This window comes from Elephantulus edwardii, unplaced genomic scaffold (genome assembly GCF_000299155.1).
Source record: "Elephantulus edwardii isolate Elephantulus edwardi_28Jun2011 unplaced genomic scaffold, EleEdw1.0 scaffold00049, whole genome shotgun sequence".
NCBI lineage: Eukaryota > Metazoa > Chordata > Mammalia > Macroscelidea > Macroscelididae > Elephantulus > Elephantulus edwardii.
This window is the reverse complement of record NW_006399799.1, coordinates 8,044,689-8,062,257: the sequence shown is the minus strand read 5'-3', so window position 1 is coordinate 8,062,257 and position 17,569 is coordinate 8,044,689. Positions and strand designations below refer to the sequence as shown.

General features: G+C 40.0%; 1 protein-coding gene across 1 annotated transcript in view; it reads left to right on the top strand.

The window, feature by feature from the left end:
• The window catches only part of MEAF6 (MYST/Esa1-associated factor 6), a 49,241-nt gene that overhangs the window by 10,259 nt on the left and 21,413 nt on the right, over window positions 1-17,569 (top strand). The window contains exons 3-4 of the mRNA XM_006886457.1: window positions 6,020-6,107; window positions 6,270-6,315. Of these exons, the coding sequence (XP_006886519.1) occupies window positions 6,020-6,107; window positions 6,270-6,315 (134 nt within the window). The remainder of the gene's footprint in view (window positions 1-6,019; window positions 6,108-6,269; window positions 6,316-17,569) is intronic.

Here is a 17,569-nt window from a genome sequence, read left to right as displayed (position 1 = left end):
ATTTCTCTGTGGTCCCTACAGTGCCTTTTTTTGTGTTTTTTTTTTTTTTTTTTTGTCTAGGATTCAGTCCATGTTCAGGCATCCCATTTAGTCTCTTTAAATTTTGTTGTTTTTTTGTGACATTTTCTTATAAAATACCTTATGTTCTGGATTTTAATTTTTTTATTGTGATCTTATGAGAGATTTCTATACATTTTTCACAGATATTTTATTGATATTGTGTACCTCTTGTATCAGAGAGCACATAATGTTTGTCCTGCTAAATTCAGTCATTGATAATCTTTGTTGTAAAAAATATTTTCCCTGTTGAGATTAACAACAATTTCTCTTTTGGTTTTACTTTTAGACAGTATGACATGAATATGCTCTCTCAGCTTTTTTTGTTCAGTGCTTTTATTCCCTTTACATTTTTTACTGATATTCTGAAAAAAACACCTTTCACTTCCATTTATCCTACCTTTCATTCTGTCTCCTTTCCCCTCTATCACTGTGAACGTAAGTTTTTTATGCTTGAAAAAAAATGTTGAGATTTATTACTCTCATCTTTTCTGATACATGGAGATGTACACTAATCCTAAGCTCTGTGAACTGGAATTTTCACAAAGTGAATACTTTTGTCATTATTCTTTGTAATATTTATCTCAAACATGGCCATACGGAGCCTTTTCTGGTTATTCCCTTGCCCATTTGACATGTCCTCATTGATCTTTGAACATTTTCTTGCTTTATGGCCCAAAATGGTATCTCTGACTCACCTTGTTGCTTTCTTGTTCCAGAGCAAAAAAAGCCATTTCTTTAAGGAATCTTAAAATCTTTCCTTCACAGTTTTACTTCCCAAAGATAACTTTATGTCACGACTTTGCCTTAGCTGTTTTAACAGTGGATGTTAACATAAACACATATAAAACTGAAAATGTTTGTGAATCAACAATGGTGCTCTCCAATTCCGCAATGGGGCGCATACCACACTTTGGAAAAACATTATCTCCATAGACATTCACCATAAAGGACATTTTGGCCAAGCCTGGTAGTAAATCCTCTTTCATTCACCTGTTTGTTACAGTGGTGGTGGTGGTTTTGTTAGGTGCTGTCAAGTGAACTATAACTCATAGCAGCTTTATGGACAGCAGGTCTGAACCGTGCTATGTCCTGTACCAGCCTCATGAGCTTTGTCCTGCTCCTGCCCATTGTGTCGTCACTGTGTCAGTCCATCTCACTGAGGGTCACCCCTTTAACTGACCCTCTACTTGTACTCGCATAATGTCTTTTCTAATGACTAATGCCTCCCGAAAACATACCCAAAGTATGTGAGATGACATTTCACCATCCTTGCCTCTAAGGAGCACCCTGATTATACTTCCTCCAAGACGTGTTTTTCTGTCCTTTTGGCAACCAATGCTATAGTCAGTACTCGTCTCCAACAGTACAGTAGAAAAGCTTTGTTACGGTAAAGCCTCTCTTTTTGTTATTTTTTTTTCCTAAATATAAAGTGATGCTCTACTCCATATCTATTCACTGTATATTAGAGTCTGATGGATTCTTTAAGAATCAGAAGCCAAAACTCACAGTTGTGAATTTGATTCTGATCCCCCAAAATATGTGTCAACTTGACTAGTCCATGATTCTCAGTTTTATGTCATTATCTTGTGTCTTGTAAATCCTCTCATGGCCTAGTAGGTAAGGAATTATTCTGCTAGCCCAGTATCAATGGTGTGAATCCACCAGCAGCTCTAAGGGAGAAGAATGGGCAGTCTCCTCCAGTACAGTTTACAGCCACTGAAAAGCCTGCTGGAGGGCCAGTTATGAATTGGCTTCAATTCCACAGCAGTGAGAAACTGAAATTATGAGAGAATAAATTTCTGTTTGTTAAAAACCTTTGTTTAGGGGAGCTTTGGTGGCCTAGTGGCAAGAAGCTACACTGCAATCCCAGGGGTGCATGGTTCAAATCCACTGGATGCTCTGCTGGAGAAGGAGGGACAATCTCCTCCTGTACCAATCAGATCTGATTTGATGGTACATGCACAAAAAGTAATAAAATAAATGAAAAACAAAACAAAAACCCTCTTTGTTTATTAGAGAGCTATGGTGGCCTAGTGGCAAGAAACTGCACTGCAATCCCAGAGGTATGCAATTTGAAACTACCAGATGCTCTGCTGGGGAAGTAGGGGCAATCTCCTCCTGTATTAGTCAGATCTCATTTGACGATACACACACACAATAATAAAATAAAACAAAAATTTTAAAAAAAACCCCAAACACCCAACAACCCCCCGCCTTTGTTTATGGTATTTCTTGTAGAAGTAATGTTGTTGTTGTTGTTGTTATGTGCCATCGAGTCGCTTGTGACTCATAGCGACCCTATGTACAACAGCCCTAAACTCCGCTCTGTCCTGTGCCAATCACACTGTCTCTGACACTCCCATCCCAATTATCCCAGTCACTGAATCAATCCACCTCATAGAGGGCCTTCCTTTCCTGCGCTGTCCCTCCACCCTCCCAAGCATGATGTCCTTCTCCAAGGACCTGTCTCTCCTCACAACATGTCCAAAGTATGTTAGACGGAGCCTCAGAATCCATAACTAAAATGCTCACCAAACATCTTTGTATTACTTAATATTTTTACATTGAGGTCATATTCTCATTGTCGAAGAAAAACCAGAATTACAGAGCTAGAGAGGCCTGAGTAATGTGAGAGTAATTGCACAGACTTCGGAGTCAGGCTGTTTCACCACATTTATACCATTATTAACCTGCTGTAAACCTGAATAGGTTACTTAACCTTGCAAAATCATCTTCTTTATTTGTAAAATGGGAATAATACTGCCTATATTCATAGATTGTTTTAAGAAATAATGAGACAATATATATAGGTAACATATATACATGCCAGCACATAGTACAGGATTTTGGTAACTAGTATTATTGGCTAATCTGATCTATTTCAGGTAAGGAAAGTTAGGCTCAGAGAGGCTGAGTGATATTATTATATAGAGGCACAGCTTGTTGTTGTTAGGTACCATTGAGTCAAATATGACTCATAGAAATCCTATGAACAAAAGATTTGAACCCTGTTCTATTCTGTGCCATCCTTACACTTTTTGACACACAAGCGTCCATTGCAGCAGTCACTATTGCAGTCTGGTCTCCCTCTCCTTTGCCGACCCTCCACCCTTTCCAGCCTCATGTCCTTCTCCAAGGAATAGCACCTCCTAGCAACATAATTCTTGCCTCCAAAGAGCACTCCGGCTGCACCCTCTCCAAGACATATCTGTATGTTCTCTTGGCCGTTCATGGGATGTTCAGTGCTCCTCTCCAATACCACAGCTCAATTATTTTTCTGTCATCCTTATTCATTGTCCAGTTTTGAGATACCTAGCAAGTAATCAGAAAGACCATGGCCTGAATCAGATACACCTTAGTCCTTAAACTGACATGATTACTCAGTAATTTGGAAAGGTCCCTAACTGCAGATTTTCCCAGTGCAGTGTGTCTCCTTATTTCCTGACTGCTGGTACCAAGGGTGTTAATTGTGGATCCAAGCAAGATGCAGCTGTTGACAGTTTCAGTCCGCTTTCTAGCCATCATGACACTGCCTGTTGGTCCAGTGGTAAAGAGGCATAGATAGCTAGGTTCTTGTGAATTTTGTGATGGTGCCCAAGCAGTGACCAAAGTCTACTCAGTGGAACCTAATAACTTGCCTCCTACTTCCTAGTTTACTGCACAGCTTCTTCTTGGCACTGTATTGTTAAATGCTGTTAAATTGATTTTCTACTCAGTGACCCCATATGATAGAGTAGAACTGCCCCATAGGGTTTTCTGGACTGTGATCTTTATGGGAGGAACCCAGGTAGCACAGTGGTTAAGTGCTTTATTGACAACCAGAAGGTTACAGTCTCAAACCCACTAACAGTTCTGCAGAAGAAACGTATGACAATCTGCTTCTTTTAAAAAAATAAAATTGTATTTTGTGATTTTAATAAACATTTACAGAGAAGTTAGATTTTCATTCATTCATTGTTGCACATTTTACCCCTTCTCCCTCTCTTCCTCCCCAATTCACATTTTTTAAAAAAAATATTCATTTATTGTTTTACAATTACCCACCTCCTTCACACCTCCCTGCTTTTTTAAAGATTTACAGCCTTCGACACCCTATGGGATAGTTTTAGTCTGTCCTGTAGGGTCACAGTCAGTGAGAGTTGAAGCAGATCACCAGTTTTTTCCCCACAAAGCTACAGGGTAAATTCAAATTGTCTACCTTATTTCTTCAATTTGTGTGCTGAGCAAATCATTTGAGAAGCTAGATTCTATGGAGAAGAATGTAGGATCACTGGAAGAAGACTGATATATATCCTGCACTATGCAGATGACACAACTTTGTTGAAAGTGAGGAGGACTTGAAACTCTTGCTGCAGAAGATCAAAGACTATACCCTTCAATTTGGGTTGCATCTCAACATCAGTAAAACAAAACCCCTCACCATTAGACTGATAAACAACATCGTGATAGTTGGAGAAAAGATTACAGTTGTCAATGATGTCATCTTAGTTGAATCCATAATCAGTACCCTTAGGCAGGAACGTCAGGAGACATATTGTACCATTATTGGTCAGAAGATCAGGAGACATATTGCACTGGGCAAGTCTACTGTTGAGGACCTCTCCAAATATCTGAGGAACAGTGATACCAATTTGAAGATTAAGGTGCATCTGATTCAGACCATGGTCTTTTCAGTGATTTGCTATGCATCTGAGAGCTAGTTAATAAATAAGGCTAGCAAGAGGAGAATGAATGCCTTTGATTTGTGGTGTTGGAGAAGAGTACTGAATATCCCATGGACTTCCAAAAGAACAAATATATATCTTAGAGAAAAGTGCAGCCAGAATACTCCTTGGAGGCAAAGATGACAAAGCTTTGTCTCACATACTTTGAGCATGTTGTTAGGAGAGGCTATTCCTTGGAGGGGGACACCATGCTTGGAAAGAGGGAGAGTTGGTGAAAGAGAGGAAGACCCTCAACAAATGAATTGACACAGTGATTAGCAGTGGGCTCTAGTATGTCAGAAATGAGGATGACACAGGATAGGACAGAGTTCAGATCTGTTTTTCATAGGGTTGCTAGGAGTTGTACTCCGCTCAAAGGAACCTAACAACAGTCTATTTATTTGGGAGTAATTTGATCCCACCTTGAACATGTAGGCATGGCTATAAGTCTCCATTCCTCTAGCTGTATACTTTTCTTTTGTGCTTTGGTGAACTTCAGAACTTATGTGTATTTCCTTCTGTTATCTGCTTCTTTGTTTTGAATGTTTTCTGTTTCTTCCTTAGTTTAATTTTGCTTAATCTTTATCTGTTATCTTTTTAAATCTTTTTCCCTGCTCTTCTTTCCTCTGCATTTGTCTTTTCTGCCTCTTTGCCTTTTTGTTAAATATTGTGTTATTTTTTTGTGATTATGTATTTATTTATTTAGTTATCTATCTATCTATCTATTTATTTATTTTGCAATAACACGTAAAGTTTATTGGATGACAGCACACACAGGAAACGCAATTAGTCGAGAAGCCCACTGTCCGTTCCCAAAGGGATCATCCTAACAATTGAGACCCAAGAGGCGAACCCCGGCAGAGGCCTGGTCCGCCGCCGTGTCGCTCGCGGTTAAAAGGGCCGCCTGCAGCGGGCTGGGGCCCCAGTTATGCGCGAACTCATGCTCTTGCACAGCAGTGTAACCCCCGGCACCACGGGCAGGCGCGCCGGGGGCTCAAAGGCAGCGCGTCGTGATTATTTATTAAATAAATACTCTCTGTTTTTAATTTGAAAGCAGATGAGCTTTTATGTTATTCTAAGAAATAAATCTACATTAAGCTAATTCTTCGAGTGGCCCTTCATTGTAGTGGCATTCCTTTATCTGATGTGGTAGGGTAGAAAGGAGGAAAAAAAGAGTTCCTACACGTGTCTGGTGCATTGCCAGCTTGAACCTTAGACACAGCTTGGTGCTTATGAGTTTCTTCTGTGTGTTTTAGAAACTCCAATAGCAAAAACGATCGAAGGAACCGGAAGTTTAAGGAAGCTGAGCGGCTCTTCAGTAAATCCTCAGTTACCTCGGCAGCTGTAAGTGGCGTGGGGGTGGCTTTTTTTTTTGTGTGTGGCCCATTGTTGAGGAAGACCTCAGTTCAATTTCTGTGAATTTTATTGTCCCTATTCCCCTGTTGTTTAGTGGTCACCTGGAGTCTGTTAACCACTTTTCTAGTAACTGGTGGCTTTTTCTTTTAGGCAGTAAGTGCATTGGCAGGAGTTCAGGACCAGCTCATTGAAAAGAGTAAGTTTATTGTTCATTTCCCCCACTTCCCTTGTCTGTCCTTTTCTTTTTAAGCTATTGTAGCCTCTATATTTAATGCCTCTCTGTTTACCTGAGGACTGCATGTTTTATACTCTTGCCTCTTTTTTTCTATTAGTTAGGAGCCCTTTTGAATTACTAAATTATTGAATTATTAATCTTTTGAGAATGAAACTACCATTTTCTTTCTGCTGCTTATATCATATGGAGAGAGCAGGTGGCTTAGGGAAAAAGCTGTGTTGCAATCCCAGAGTCATGCTGTTTGAATCCACCAGCTGTTGTACAGGAGGAGGATGAACTGTTTCCTCTAGTGTGTATAACTGCCTTGGAGAGTTTCCTGGAGATTCAGCTATTAGTTGATTCTGACTCAGTGGCGTACAACAACAATATCATGGAGCTCTGGTGGCCTAGTGGCAAAAAGCTGTACTGCAATCCCAAAGGCAAGCAGTTCAAATCCACAGATGCTCCACTGGAGAAGGAGGGGCATTCTCCTCCTGTACCAGTTGGATCAGATTCAACGGTACACACAAAAAAATAATAAAATAAAAAAATTTTTAAAAAAATATCGTATAGAGGTTGACTTTAGTTGTTTTAAAGACATAAAGATAGGTCGTCACCCATTGCCAGTGAGTTGATTCCGACTTACTGACCTTATATGTTCAGAATAGATCTGCTCCATAGCATTTTCTTGCCTGTAATCTTATGAGAGTAAATCATCAGAACTTTGTTCCATGATGCTACTGGGTGGGTTCAGATTTGTAACTTCTAGGTTAATGTTGTTATTGAGCATTGAGTCTACTACAGTTCAGAGTGAACAGTGATTCTGAACCCTGCCCTATCCAGACCCAGTCTCTTTGTCTGTGACATATCTGACTCTACTGCCATAGTCGCTGTGCCAATCCATCTCATCCAGAGCTTTCCGCTTCTGTGCTGACCATTTACTCTTCTGAACATGATATCCTGCAAGGACTTGTCCCTCCTGGCAACTTGCCCTACGTGTGTGAGACAGAGCTTCAAAATCCTTGCCTCTAAAGAGCAAACTGGTTTTATCCTCTCTAGGACAGACCTATTCTCTTGGCAGTCCGTAGTATGTTCAGAACTCTTCTCCAGCACCACAACTCAAAAGGCATCGTTTCTTCTTCTGTCATCTTTAGTCATTGTCCATCTTTCAGTTGCATAGCAAGCATTTGAGAAGACCCTGGCCTCAGTCAGGTGCATCTTAGTCTCTAGACTGACATTGTTGCTTTTGAGCACTTTGGAGAGGTTCTTGACAGCAAATTTTCCCAATGCTCCTTTTTTTTAAAAAATTTTTTTGTGTGTATACCGTCAAATTGGATCTGACTGATACAGGAAGAGACTGTCCCTCCTTCTCCGGCAGAGCATCTGGTGGATTGGAACCACGCACCTCTGGGATTGCTGTGCAGCTTCTTTCCACTAGCCACCAGAGCTCCTTGCACTTCATCTTTTGGTTTCCTGACTAGTGGAGCCAAGAGTGGTGATTATGGATCTGAGCAAGCTGAAATTGTAACAACCTCAATCTTTTCTTGGTCTGTCATGCTACTGCTTAATAGCTTGGTGAGAGGATCTTTATTTTCTTGAAGTTGAGATGAAATCTATAGGCTGCAGTCCTTGACTTTCTACTTCAAACACTTTCCTCCTCAGTTTTGGGAAGCAAGGTTGTGACATCTGTATAATGCAGCTTGTTGATGGGATTGGAGATCGTGATGCCACATTCTTCTTCATAGAGTCCAGCTTCCCAAATGGTCTATTCTGCCTCTCAGTTAAAAATGTAGAGAGAGAGGATACATCCCTGATGTACTCCTTTAGGTTAATAGCCAAGCTGAAACTATTTGCCATCCAGGGACCTTCATCTCTGATTTTGTTGTTGTTACGTGCCATTGGCTTGCCTGCGACTCATAGCAACCCTATGTACAATAGCTCTGAACCCTGACATATGCTAAGCCAGTCTCACTGACTCTTGACAACCTGCTCTAGTTACCTGAGTTACTGTGTCATGCCATCTCATTCGGGGTCTTCCTCTCTTGTGCTGTCCTTCCAACCTTCACAGCATGGTGTCCTTCTCCAAGGACCTGTCTCGCCTGGCCACTTGCCCAAAGTATGTGGAATGGAGCTTCAAAATCCTTGCCTCCAAGGAGAAACTTGGTTTCACTCTCTCCAAGACAGACCTTGTTCTCTTTGAGGTTAGTTTCCTTATTTCTGATAGGTTTTATAAATTCTTAGAAAATACTTTCCGTCTTTCCATTACTTAATTTTTTAAAAACAATCTTTTATTATATAAAACTTTAGAAATAATAAATCCCAGTGAACTAATTTCAGTAATTTTTCTTAGGCAGTTCAGATCCTGTAAACCTGTTATGTCTGTTTGTCCCTAAATATAAAATGGAGACTGTTGTTGTTGTTGTTATGTGCCTTCGAGTCGTTTGCGACTCATAGCGACCCTGTGCACAACAGCCCTAAACCCTGCTCTATCCTGCGCCAATCGTACTGCCTCTGACACACCCATCCCAATTACCCCAATCACTGAATCAATCCATCTCATAGAGGGTCTTCCCCTCCTGCGCCGTCCCTCCACCCTCCCAAGCATGATGTCCCTCTCCAAGGACCTCCTGGCAACATGTCCAAAGTATGTCAGACGAAGCCCCAGAATCCTTGCCTCCAAGGAGTAGCTTGGTTTAATCCTCTCCAAGATGAATCTGTTTGTTTTCCTGGCAGTCCATGGTACATTCAGTACTCTTCTCCAGCACCACAGCTCAAAGGCATCAACTCTCCTTCTGTCCTCCCTAGTCATTGCCCAACTCTCATGCATAACAAGCGATTGCAAAGACCATGGCCTGTATCAGGCGCGCTTAGTCTCCAGAGAGACACCGTTGCTCCTGAGTACTTTAGAGAGGTCCCTAACAGCAGACTTTCCCATCGCGATAATGCCTTTTGATTTCCTGACTGCTGGTGCCAAGAGTGTTGACTGTGGAGCCGAGCAAACTGAAGCTGTGAACAATCTCAATCTCTTCGCCATCCATCCTGACGCTGCCAATTGGTCTAGTGGTGAGAATCTTTGTCTTCTTGACATTGAGCCTCAGTCCATACTGAAGGCTGCAGTCCTTGACCCTCTGCAGCAAGTGCATGAGGTCCTCCTCAGTTTCAGCAAGCAGGGTTGTGTCATCTGCATAACACAGATTGTTGATAGATCTTCCACCAATCCTGATGCCACAATTCTCCTCATAGAGCCCAGCCTCCCGGATAATTTGCTCTGCATACATGTTGAAAAGATAATACTTATTTTGCAGACAATTTGTGTCATTTTCTGTAGATACACCAGACAGTATAATTATTTTCTGCTTTCATTGACAAGATAAAGAGTGAACTCAGATAGCCTAGTGATAAGCAGCTGGCTGCACTGTCAACCCAAAGGCAGGCAGTTTGAATCCACCAGCTACTCCTCAGGATAAAAATGGGCAGTCTCCTCTCATGTGATTTAAAGCCTCTGAAAACCCCCTGGTGGGCCAGGTGTGCATTGGTTCTGACATGATCATGGCACATAACAATAACACCACTGACAAGCTAGGGCTCTAAACACATTGACCTTTCTGCCTCAGGCTCCTTGGCTGTGTTGAATACGTTCCCTGTGGATTGGAGCCCTCTGAATTACAGCCTGTAGGGGGCGCTCTGGTGGCCTAGTGGCAAGAAGCTGCACTGCAATACCAGAGGAACACGGTTCAAATCCACCAGATGCTCTGCTGGAGAAGGAGGGACAATCTCCTCCTGTACCAGTCAGATCTGATTTGATGGTGCACACACAAAATAATAATTAAAAAAAAAAAAGAAATACAGCATGCTGTTTGTATCATGGTTGTATACTTTTTTCAGATGGTTTCTCTTTTTTGATTGCATTTGTTCAGTTCTTTGAGGAAAAGAATTTTGGTGGTGTGGAAATTAGAGCTGCTCATTAACATTAGTTGTTATCCCTATTGATTTTTCAATTTCTAACTCTAGGCTTAACATTGTTCTTGAACTTTATACATTTTCTTCTAGAAATTTTCACATAGGCATTTAAACTCAAGCTTTTTGTTTAAAACCAAACTCTTCTATTTGTTTCAAAATTTGTGTCTTCAACTTTTCTATTACTTTACTACTATTCTCCCTTGTTTAAAACCCTGTCAGAATGTTGAGTCCATTCTTCCCAACCTAATCAATTATACCAAGTTTTAAAAATTTTTCTTTCACTGCTTCTTCAACTGAATTGTCATTTTTAGAATGTATACCATCTGTCATCTTTATTGAGTGATGAACCTGGTTGAGGGACATCATAGACCTCCCACCTTTTAGTTGAGATGGAGTGATTTTCTGTTCAGGAGATATCTTTGACTGACTCCTCAGTTTTTACATGAACTTGCCTGGGCCCATATGGCTATATTCTGTAACCTACACAGAATGGGTAGTTTAAGAGTAAAGAGTTAGGCTGCTAACCCAAAGGTAGTTGCTGTAGTTGTTAGATGCTGTTGAATTGAGTATGACTCATAGCAATCCTGCAATTAACAGCTGAATCCTGTCCTGTCCTCTGTCATCCTATCTCTGATAAACTTGAGCCCATTGCTGTAGTCACTGTGTCAGTCATCTCATTGGAGGTCTTCCTCTCTTTCTCTCACCTTTAGCACGATCCAGAGTATGAGAGATGAAGCTTTGCCTTCCTTCTCTCCAAGGAGCATTCTGGCTACATATTTCAAGACATCTCTCTTCATTCTTTTGGTAATCTGTAGGATATTTAGGACTCTTCTCCAACAGCCCAGTTCAAAGTCATCAGTTCTTCTGTCATCCTTATTCAATGTCCACCTCTCAGATGTATAACAAAGTGATTGAAAAGACCATGGCCTGAATCAGGTGCACTTAAGTCTTCAAACTGACATCATTGCTCTTCAGTATTTTGGAGCAGTCCCTCCAGCAACCTTTCCCAAGGAATACATCTCCTTATCTCTTGACTGCTAGTACCAATTTCAATCCTTCCATCATTCATGATGTTGCCTGTTGACCCAGTGGTAAGGACCTTTATTTCTTGATGATGAGATACAATCCTTATTGAAGATTGTAGTCTTTGATCTTCTGCAGCAAACACTTCAAGCCTTCCTCACTGTCAGCAAGCAAGGTGTGTCATCTGCATCATGTAGGTTGTTGATAGCGTTTTCTCCAATCCTGATGCCACATTCTTCTTCATAGAATCCAGATTCTCAAATGATTTGCTCAGCATACAGATTGAATAGATATGGAGAAAGGATATAATCCTGACACACTCCCTTCTTGATTTTGAACCATGTAGCACAAGAGAGGAAGACCCTGGATGAGATGGATTGACTCAGTTACTGGGGTAATTAGGCTAAGTGTGTCAGAGACAGTAAGGTTGGCTCAAGATAGAGTGGGGTTCAGAGCTATTGTATGTAGGGTCACTATGAGTCGTAGACAACTTGATGGCACATAACAACAACAGTGTTCCCTTGTTTCATTTAGACAACAGCTTCTTGGTCTAGGTATAGATTTCATATAGGCACAATTAAGTCTTCTGGGATTCCCATTCCTCTCAATGTTAGCCATATTTTGTTGTGAACTACACAGTCGAATGCCTTTGCATAATCAATAGAACACTGACATTCTTCTAGTATTCTCTACTTTCAGCAAGGATCCATCTGACATCTCTTCTAAACCCAGCTTGAACTTCTGGCATTTCCTGTCAGTGTACTGTTCTAGCTGTTTTTCAGTGATCTTCAGCAATATATTGCTTGCATGTGATATTAATGATATTGTTTGATAATTTCAACATTCTGTTGAATCACTGTTCTTGGTAATGAAAACAAATAAGGATCTCTTCTTGTCCGTTATCCAGGCAGCTGTCCTCCAAACTTCTTGACACAGACAGATGAGCAGATCCAGGGTTGCATTTGTTAGTTGAAACATGTCAACTGGTATTCCTTTTATTCCTGGGATGTTAGTTTTTGCCAGTGTCTTCAAGAAGCTTACACTTCTTTCTTGGTTAAGATTGGCATTTGTTTGGTGATTCAAATTCACCAGCTTCTCCATGGGAGCACGATTAGAATTCTCCCATGCAATTTACTCCCTCGGATAACCTGGAGGTTATTAACATCAGGTACTTATAAGGAAGAGGTATCAAAGTCATTGACTTCAGATGTTTTGTGGTAACAAATATTTCAGTATTAAAGATTTTTCTGAAGCATATGAGTCAGTCACCCTGGATAGAGTCACACCTCTGGAGTGTATCATGCTGTTGTTCCTTGATCTGTTTCATATAGTTGATTCTGCTGAATTACATTTTAGTTCCAGAAAACATGGCATTATTTTTACTATAAGAAGATTTGCAGAGAAAACACACACACACACACACACACACACACATGCACGCGCGCGCCTGCACACACAAAAAGGAGAAGATGTTGTAGGTGTTATTTATTATCGTTGCTAACTATTCTCTTTAGGAATAGTGGTTTTCTCCGAATAATTGGTTGGCATTGACTGAGAATCTTGAAATGTGCTCTTTATATTGATCCTGAAATGCTTAAAGCCATCTTTATGGTTCCTCTGTAGCAAGTGCTTAGGAATTTATTTCAGGCATTTGGGACTGAGAACTCTAGTGGTCTAATGTGTAGGTAGTTGCTCTGCTAAACAAAAGTAGCAATTCTCTGGTAGTTCAAATCCACCAGCAGCTTTTCTGGGAAAAGGTGTGCTGTCTCCTTCGTTGTAACTTACAGCTTCTGAAAACTCATTGAAGGATCAGCTAGCTATGAGTTGGTCCCAACGCAACAGTATTGAATTTGAGTTTTGAGATTCTTGGTACTGTAACCAGTGTAGTTTCTCTTGTATTTCCCTTTGCATTGCTTTTCCAATGTGACATTTATTTTACTGGGTTTTTTTAGAGAAAGAGCTCTGGTGGCATAGTCCAGAGTGGTTGCAGTGCTAACTCAAAAGTAGTACCTCTTTGGAGGTTGGAATCTACCATCAGATCCAAGGAGAAAGATGATAACCTCCAACATCTTGCTGGAGGATCAGCCATAGATTGATCTTTCCAACTCGAAGGCAGTGAGTTTGAGTGTCATTAGATAAATCTTACTAAAAGATTCAGGGGGGTTGGCTCAAGATAGAGTGGGGTTCAGAGCTATTGTATGTAGGTCACTATGGGTCGTAGACAACTTGATGGCATCCTTTTTGGATAAAGCAGACTATAGAGCTTTGAGTAACTACTTGGGTTCATGAATTCAAAGGGTCAGCATCCCTTTAAAATATTCATCTGCACTGTCCACCTTCAACACTACCACCTATGTGGTAAGCATTGTTTATTTCCCTTTTTTATTTGTCCTTGTACATTTTCTCCACCAGCACTAGAAGGAAGCACTGGTGGCTAACCCAAAGGCCTTGCTTCTCTGTCAGTTCAAATCCACCACTGGCTCCAGGGGAAAAAAATGAGCATTCTCCTATGCCATTTACAGCCTTAGCAACCAGATTGGAGGGCCAGCACCGTGATTTGGTTATGACTTGATGACAGTGAGAGTTTTTAATGTTTTATTTTTGTCCTGATTTTCTGCAGTTCACTATGAAGTGGCTATATATGAGTTCTACTTACATGACTTGTCTTGTGTTAAATTACCTGAAACTGTGATTTGCTGTTTTTCATCTGTTCTGGAAAATTTCCCCCCTTTCTTCTGCTATCACAGTTGTTCCATGTTTTTTCTCTCTCCTTTCTTTCTGGTAATCTGTTTAAATGTATGTTTAACCTCCTTGTTGCATTTTTATTTCTCTTATCATTTCTTTTATACCTTTTATCATTCTTCTCTTGTTATGTGTTTTGGATTTTTTTTCTATTTGCCATTCTATTAGTCTTTTCAGCTATGTCACTTCTATTGTTGAGCTTTCTCTTGATTTAGAAAACTAATTGTTATCTTTTTAGTTTCCAGAATTTTAGTTGTCTTTTTAAAGTCTTGTGTTTTTAAAAAAATATTCTTTTCTATACATTTGCTTCTTAAACTTATCTTTTATTTTCTTTAAATATAGCAAAGCATAGTTCTGTTTTTAATTTCAACCTCAAGGTGTAGGGCCAGTGTCTGTTATCTGGTCATTCTTTTTGGTGTTTATTACTCCTGAAATCTGATTGCCCTGGATGTTTTGTTATCTTTGACAGTGTATTGCTCATTATACTTAAAAGTTTTGGAAAAACAATCAAAAAGTACTTGTAGAAATAATTTAGGGGCTAGAGCGATGGTGCTTTCTTCCAAGGAATGCTTGTTTATTTCTGTTCTTTTTTTTTTTTAGGGGGTTCCTATCCTCTGTGCCTATGAATGTAGTCTTATTTAGATACAGGTTTTTATTTTTTGTGTTAAATCATAATGAAGAATGTGAGCTCTGAATCTAGTCACTTCTGAATCATAGAAAGTGTTTCATAGCCGGGGACTCACATGGAAGAAGAGAAATAACATGTGGTATTCACACACAAGCCAAGGACCAACAGAGTGTCCAGGGCTACCCGCAAGGAAGAAGTCACCATGACCAACACCTTGATTTGAACTTTTAACCTCCAGAACTATGAGATAATAAATCTCTGCTCTTTAAAATGATCCCCTTGTCGTATTTGTGGTACAGTAGCATTAAGTGATTAAAATAGTTTAGTAGACAACTGAACTTGTAAGCTGAACGAATGGTCTGTAGGGTGACAGCTTGGAAATAAAGGAATGCTCGGCAAGTCTTTTAAACCACATTCGAGACTTTCAAAGACCCAGATGATTAAAACCAACGCTCCAGACTGGCTCCCACAAGTTCCGTCATGGCTGATGAAGCAAAACCAGGATAAACAGGAATTTTCAAGATTGATTTTTGGAGCCCAGACTTAACTCCTGGGATTGTAATGGGAACATGAAAATGATGGACTCAAGCCCTGGAATGGGAGACGAAGCATCATAGTGAATCCTTTCAAGGAGCCTGATGTTGGAGATTGTATTATTGTCAGGATTGTGGAGAACTCTACACATTTGGGGAAAAAGGATAGACTGCTATCTTTGAGCAGAACACTACTGTTTCTAACTCTACTAGACAAGATTTGGTAATTTTGTAATCCACAGCTGTGCTGGTTTTCTAAATAGCGCTTTAGGATGGTGTCAATCCGTAATTTTCCTCCATCGTGGTCACTGTTCCAGGCACCTGCATTTGCAAATTCTGGTCTTTCTTGGCTTCTGCCTCTCTATTATTCATGATTGAAACAGGAAGAACTGGTTCAAAGCTCTGATTCAACCCAAACTTTAATTTTTTGAGAGGAATGGCCTACTTTTGCCTCTCCTTTTAATTTCAGAGAACCCCTCTAAGGTTTCAGAGTTTTTATATAACAAGTTTTTCCAGTACTCTCTATTTACAGCATCTTTGATGGTGTTTTTTTAAGTCATAGAATTTTGACTTGCATATTCTTAGATCTCAAGGAGTTTTGAGTTTTGTACTTTTGTCATTTTTTTTCTTTTTAAAATCAGTCTGAAGATTTTCTTCAAAAATCAGTTGGTTTTTACTTTGACTTCATGTGTATCTAAAATAAAATGACGGCCAACAATTAACATGGTCCCCAGTGGGGAATTTTATATACATTTGTAAAACAGCATGTTTTTGTGAAAAACAAAGTAAAAGACAAAATAGACCAGATTTTAACTAGATTCTTCCAGAACTCATTTTGTGAATATCTCTGAAGTTTTCATTTAATTGGATCTCTTCAGCACTTACATCTTTCCAGAGAGTTAAGTAAATGAGAGCACAAAACATTGGTTTTCATACCTTTTAAAATTTTTGTGCTGGTATAAAAAATTAATGCTACTTAATAACCATTCCTTTCTTTTAGTAAGTAGAGTATCTTGTGGATTATATTTATTAAAAATATTTCTTGCTCTTAAAAGTGTACATCCTTGTTTATCTATTAGAAACAAACTTGAGAGGGGTTTTTTCACACTGCGCCAGAATTATAGGTTGACTAATAGATTTGCTGTTGCACTTTAAAATGTCACCTGCTCTTTCTGGTATCATGCTTCTATGAACCGCAGAAGTAAATAATTTTTACTTTGTAGCTTCTCTTGTATTTTAATATAGTTTTATCTAGTCTTTCTGTCTTCAGTTACTCTAATAAATGATTTTGCCTGATCATCTTTCAACATTGCTTTGCACAGAGGATTCAACAAATGTTTCAAAGTTTGTAGTGGCTTCCTCTTGTTCTTTCACACCAATACTTTTAATACAGACTATCTTTACAGTTAGTTTAACTCACATAGTGTTAGATCCCAGTATGTTGACATTTCAAGACAAGGAGCAAATACTTGTTGTAGCTACTCCTTGAGGACAAATACATATTGTATTGATCTGTGAAAGTAGGGTCCAGGCTATTGTTGCAGCTCCAGTGTGTAGCCCAGAACCTAGTCCAGGAGAGGTACTCATACCTGCTTGCCACATGAAAGGAACAATTCCAGTCTTACAAATGGAAACAGATTCCAAAAGATTGTTGTTGTTATTATGTACTGTCGAGTCACTTTGAACCCTGCTCTATCCTGAGCCAACCTCATTTTCTCTGACCCACTACTCCCATTACCTCAGTCACTGAGTCAATCCATCTCATCCAGGGTCTTCCTCTCCTGCACTGCACTTCCACCCTTCCAAACATGATGTCCTTCTCCAGGGACTGGTTCCCCCTGGCCACATGTCCAAAGTATATCAGACGAAGCATCAAAATCCTTGCTTCCAAGGAGCAGCTTGGTTTCACCTTCTCCAGGACAAACCTGTTTGTTCTCCTAGCAGTCCATGGTGTATTCAGTATTCTTCTCCAGCACAACTCAAAGGCATCAGTTCTTCTTTTGTCATCCTTAGTCATTGTCCAGCTCTCTGATTCATAGAAAGTAATTGTGAAGACTATGGCCTGTATCAGGCACACCTTAGTCTCTAGTTGACATCGTTTGCCTGTCAGTACTCTGGAGAGGTCCCTAATAGCACATTTACTCACTGCAACCTGTTTTTTGATTTCCTGACTTTTACTACCAAGAGAGTTGATTGTGGAGCCAAGTAAGCTGAAGCTGTTAATAATCTCAGTCTCGATGGAGATCCAAGATGGCGGTAGAGACAGTGTGGTGAGCTGCGGTAGTAGCGAACCACTTAAAGCAGGGCCATTATGGCCTTCCACAGACTTCAGCTTATTGATAATTGAACA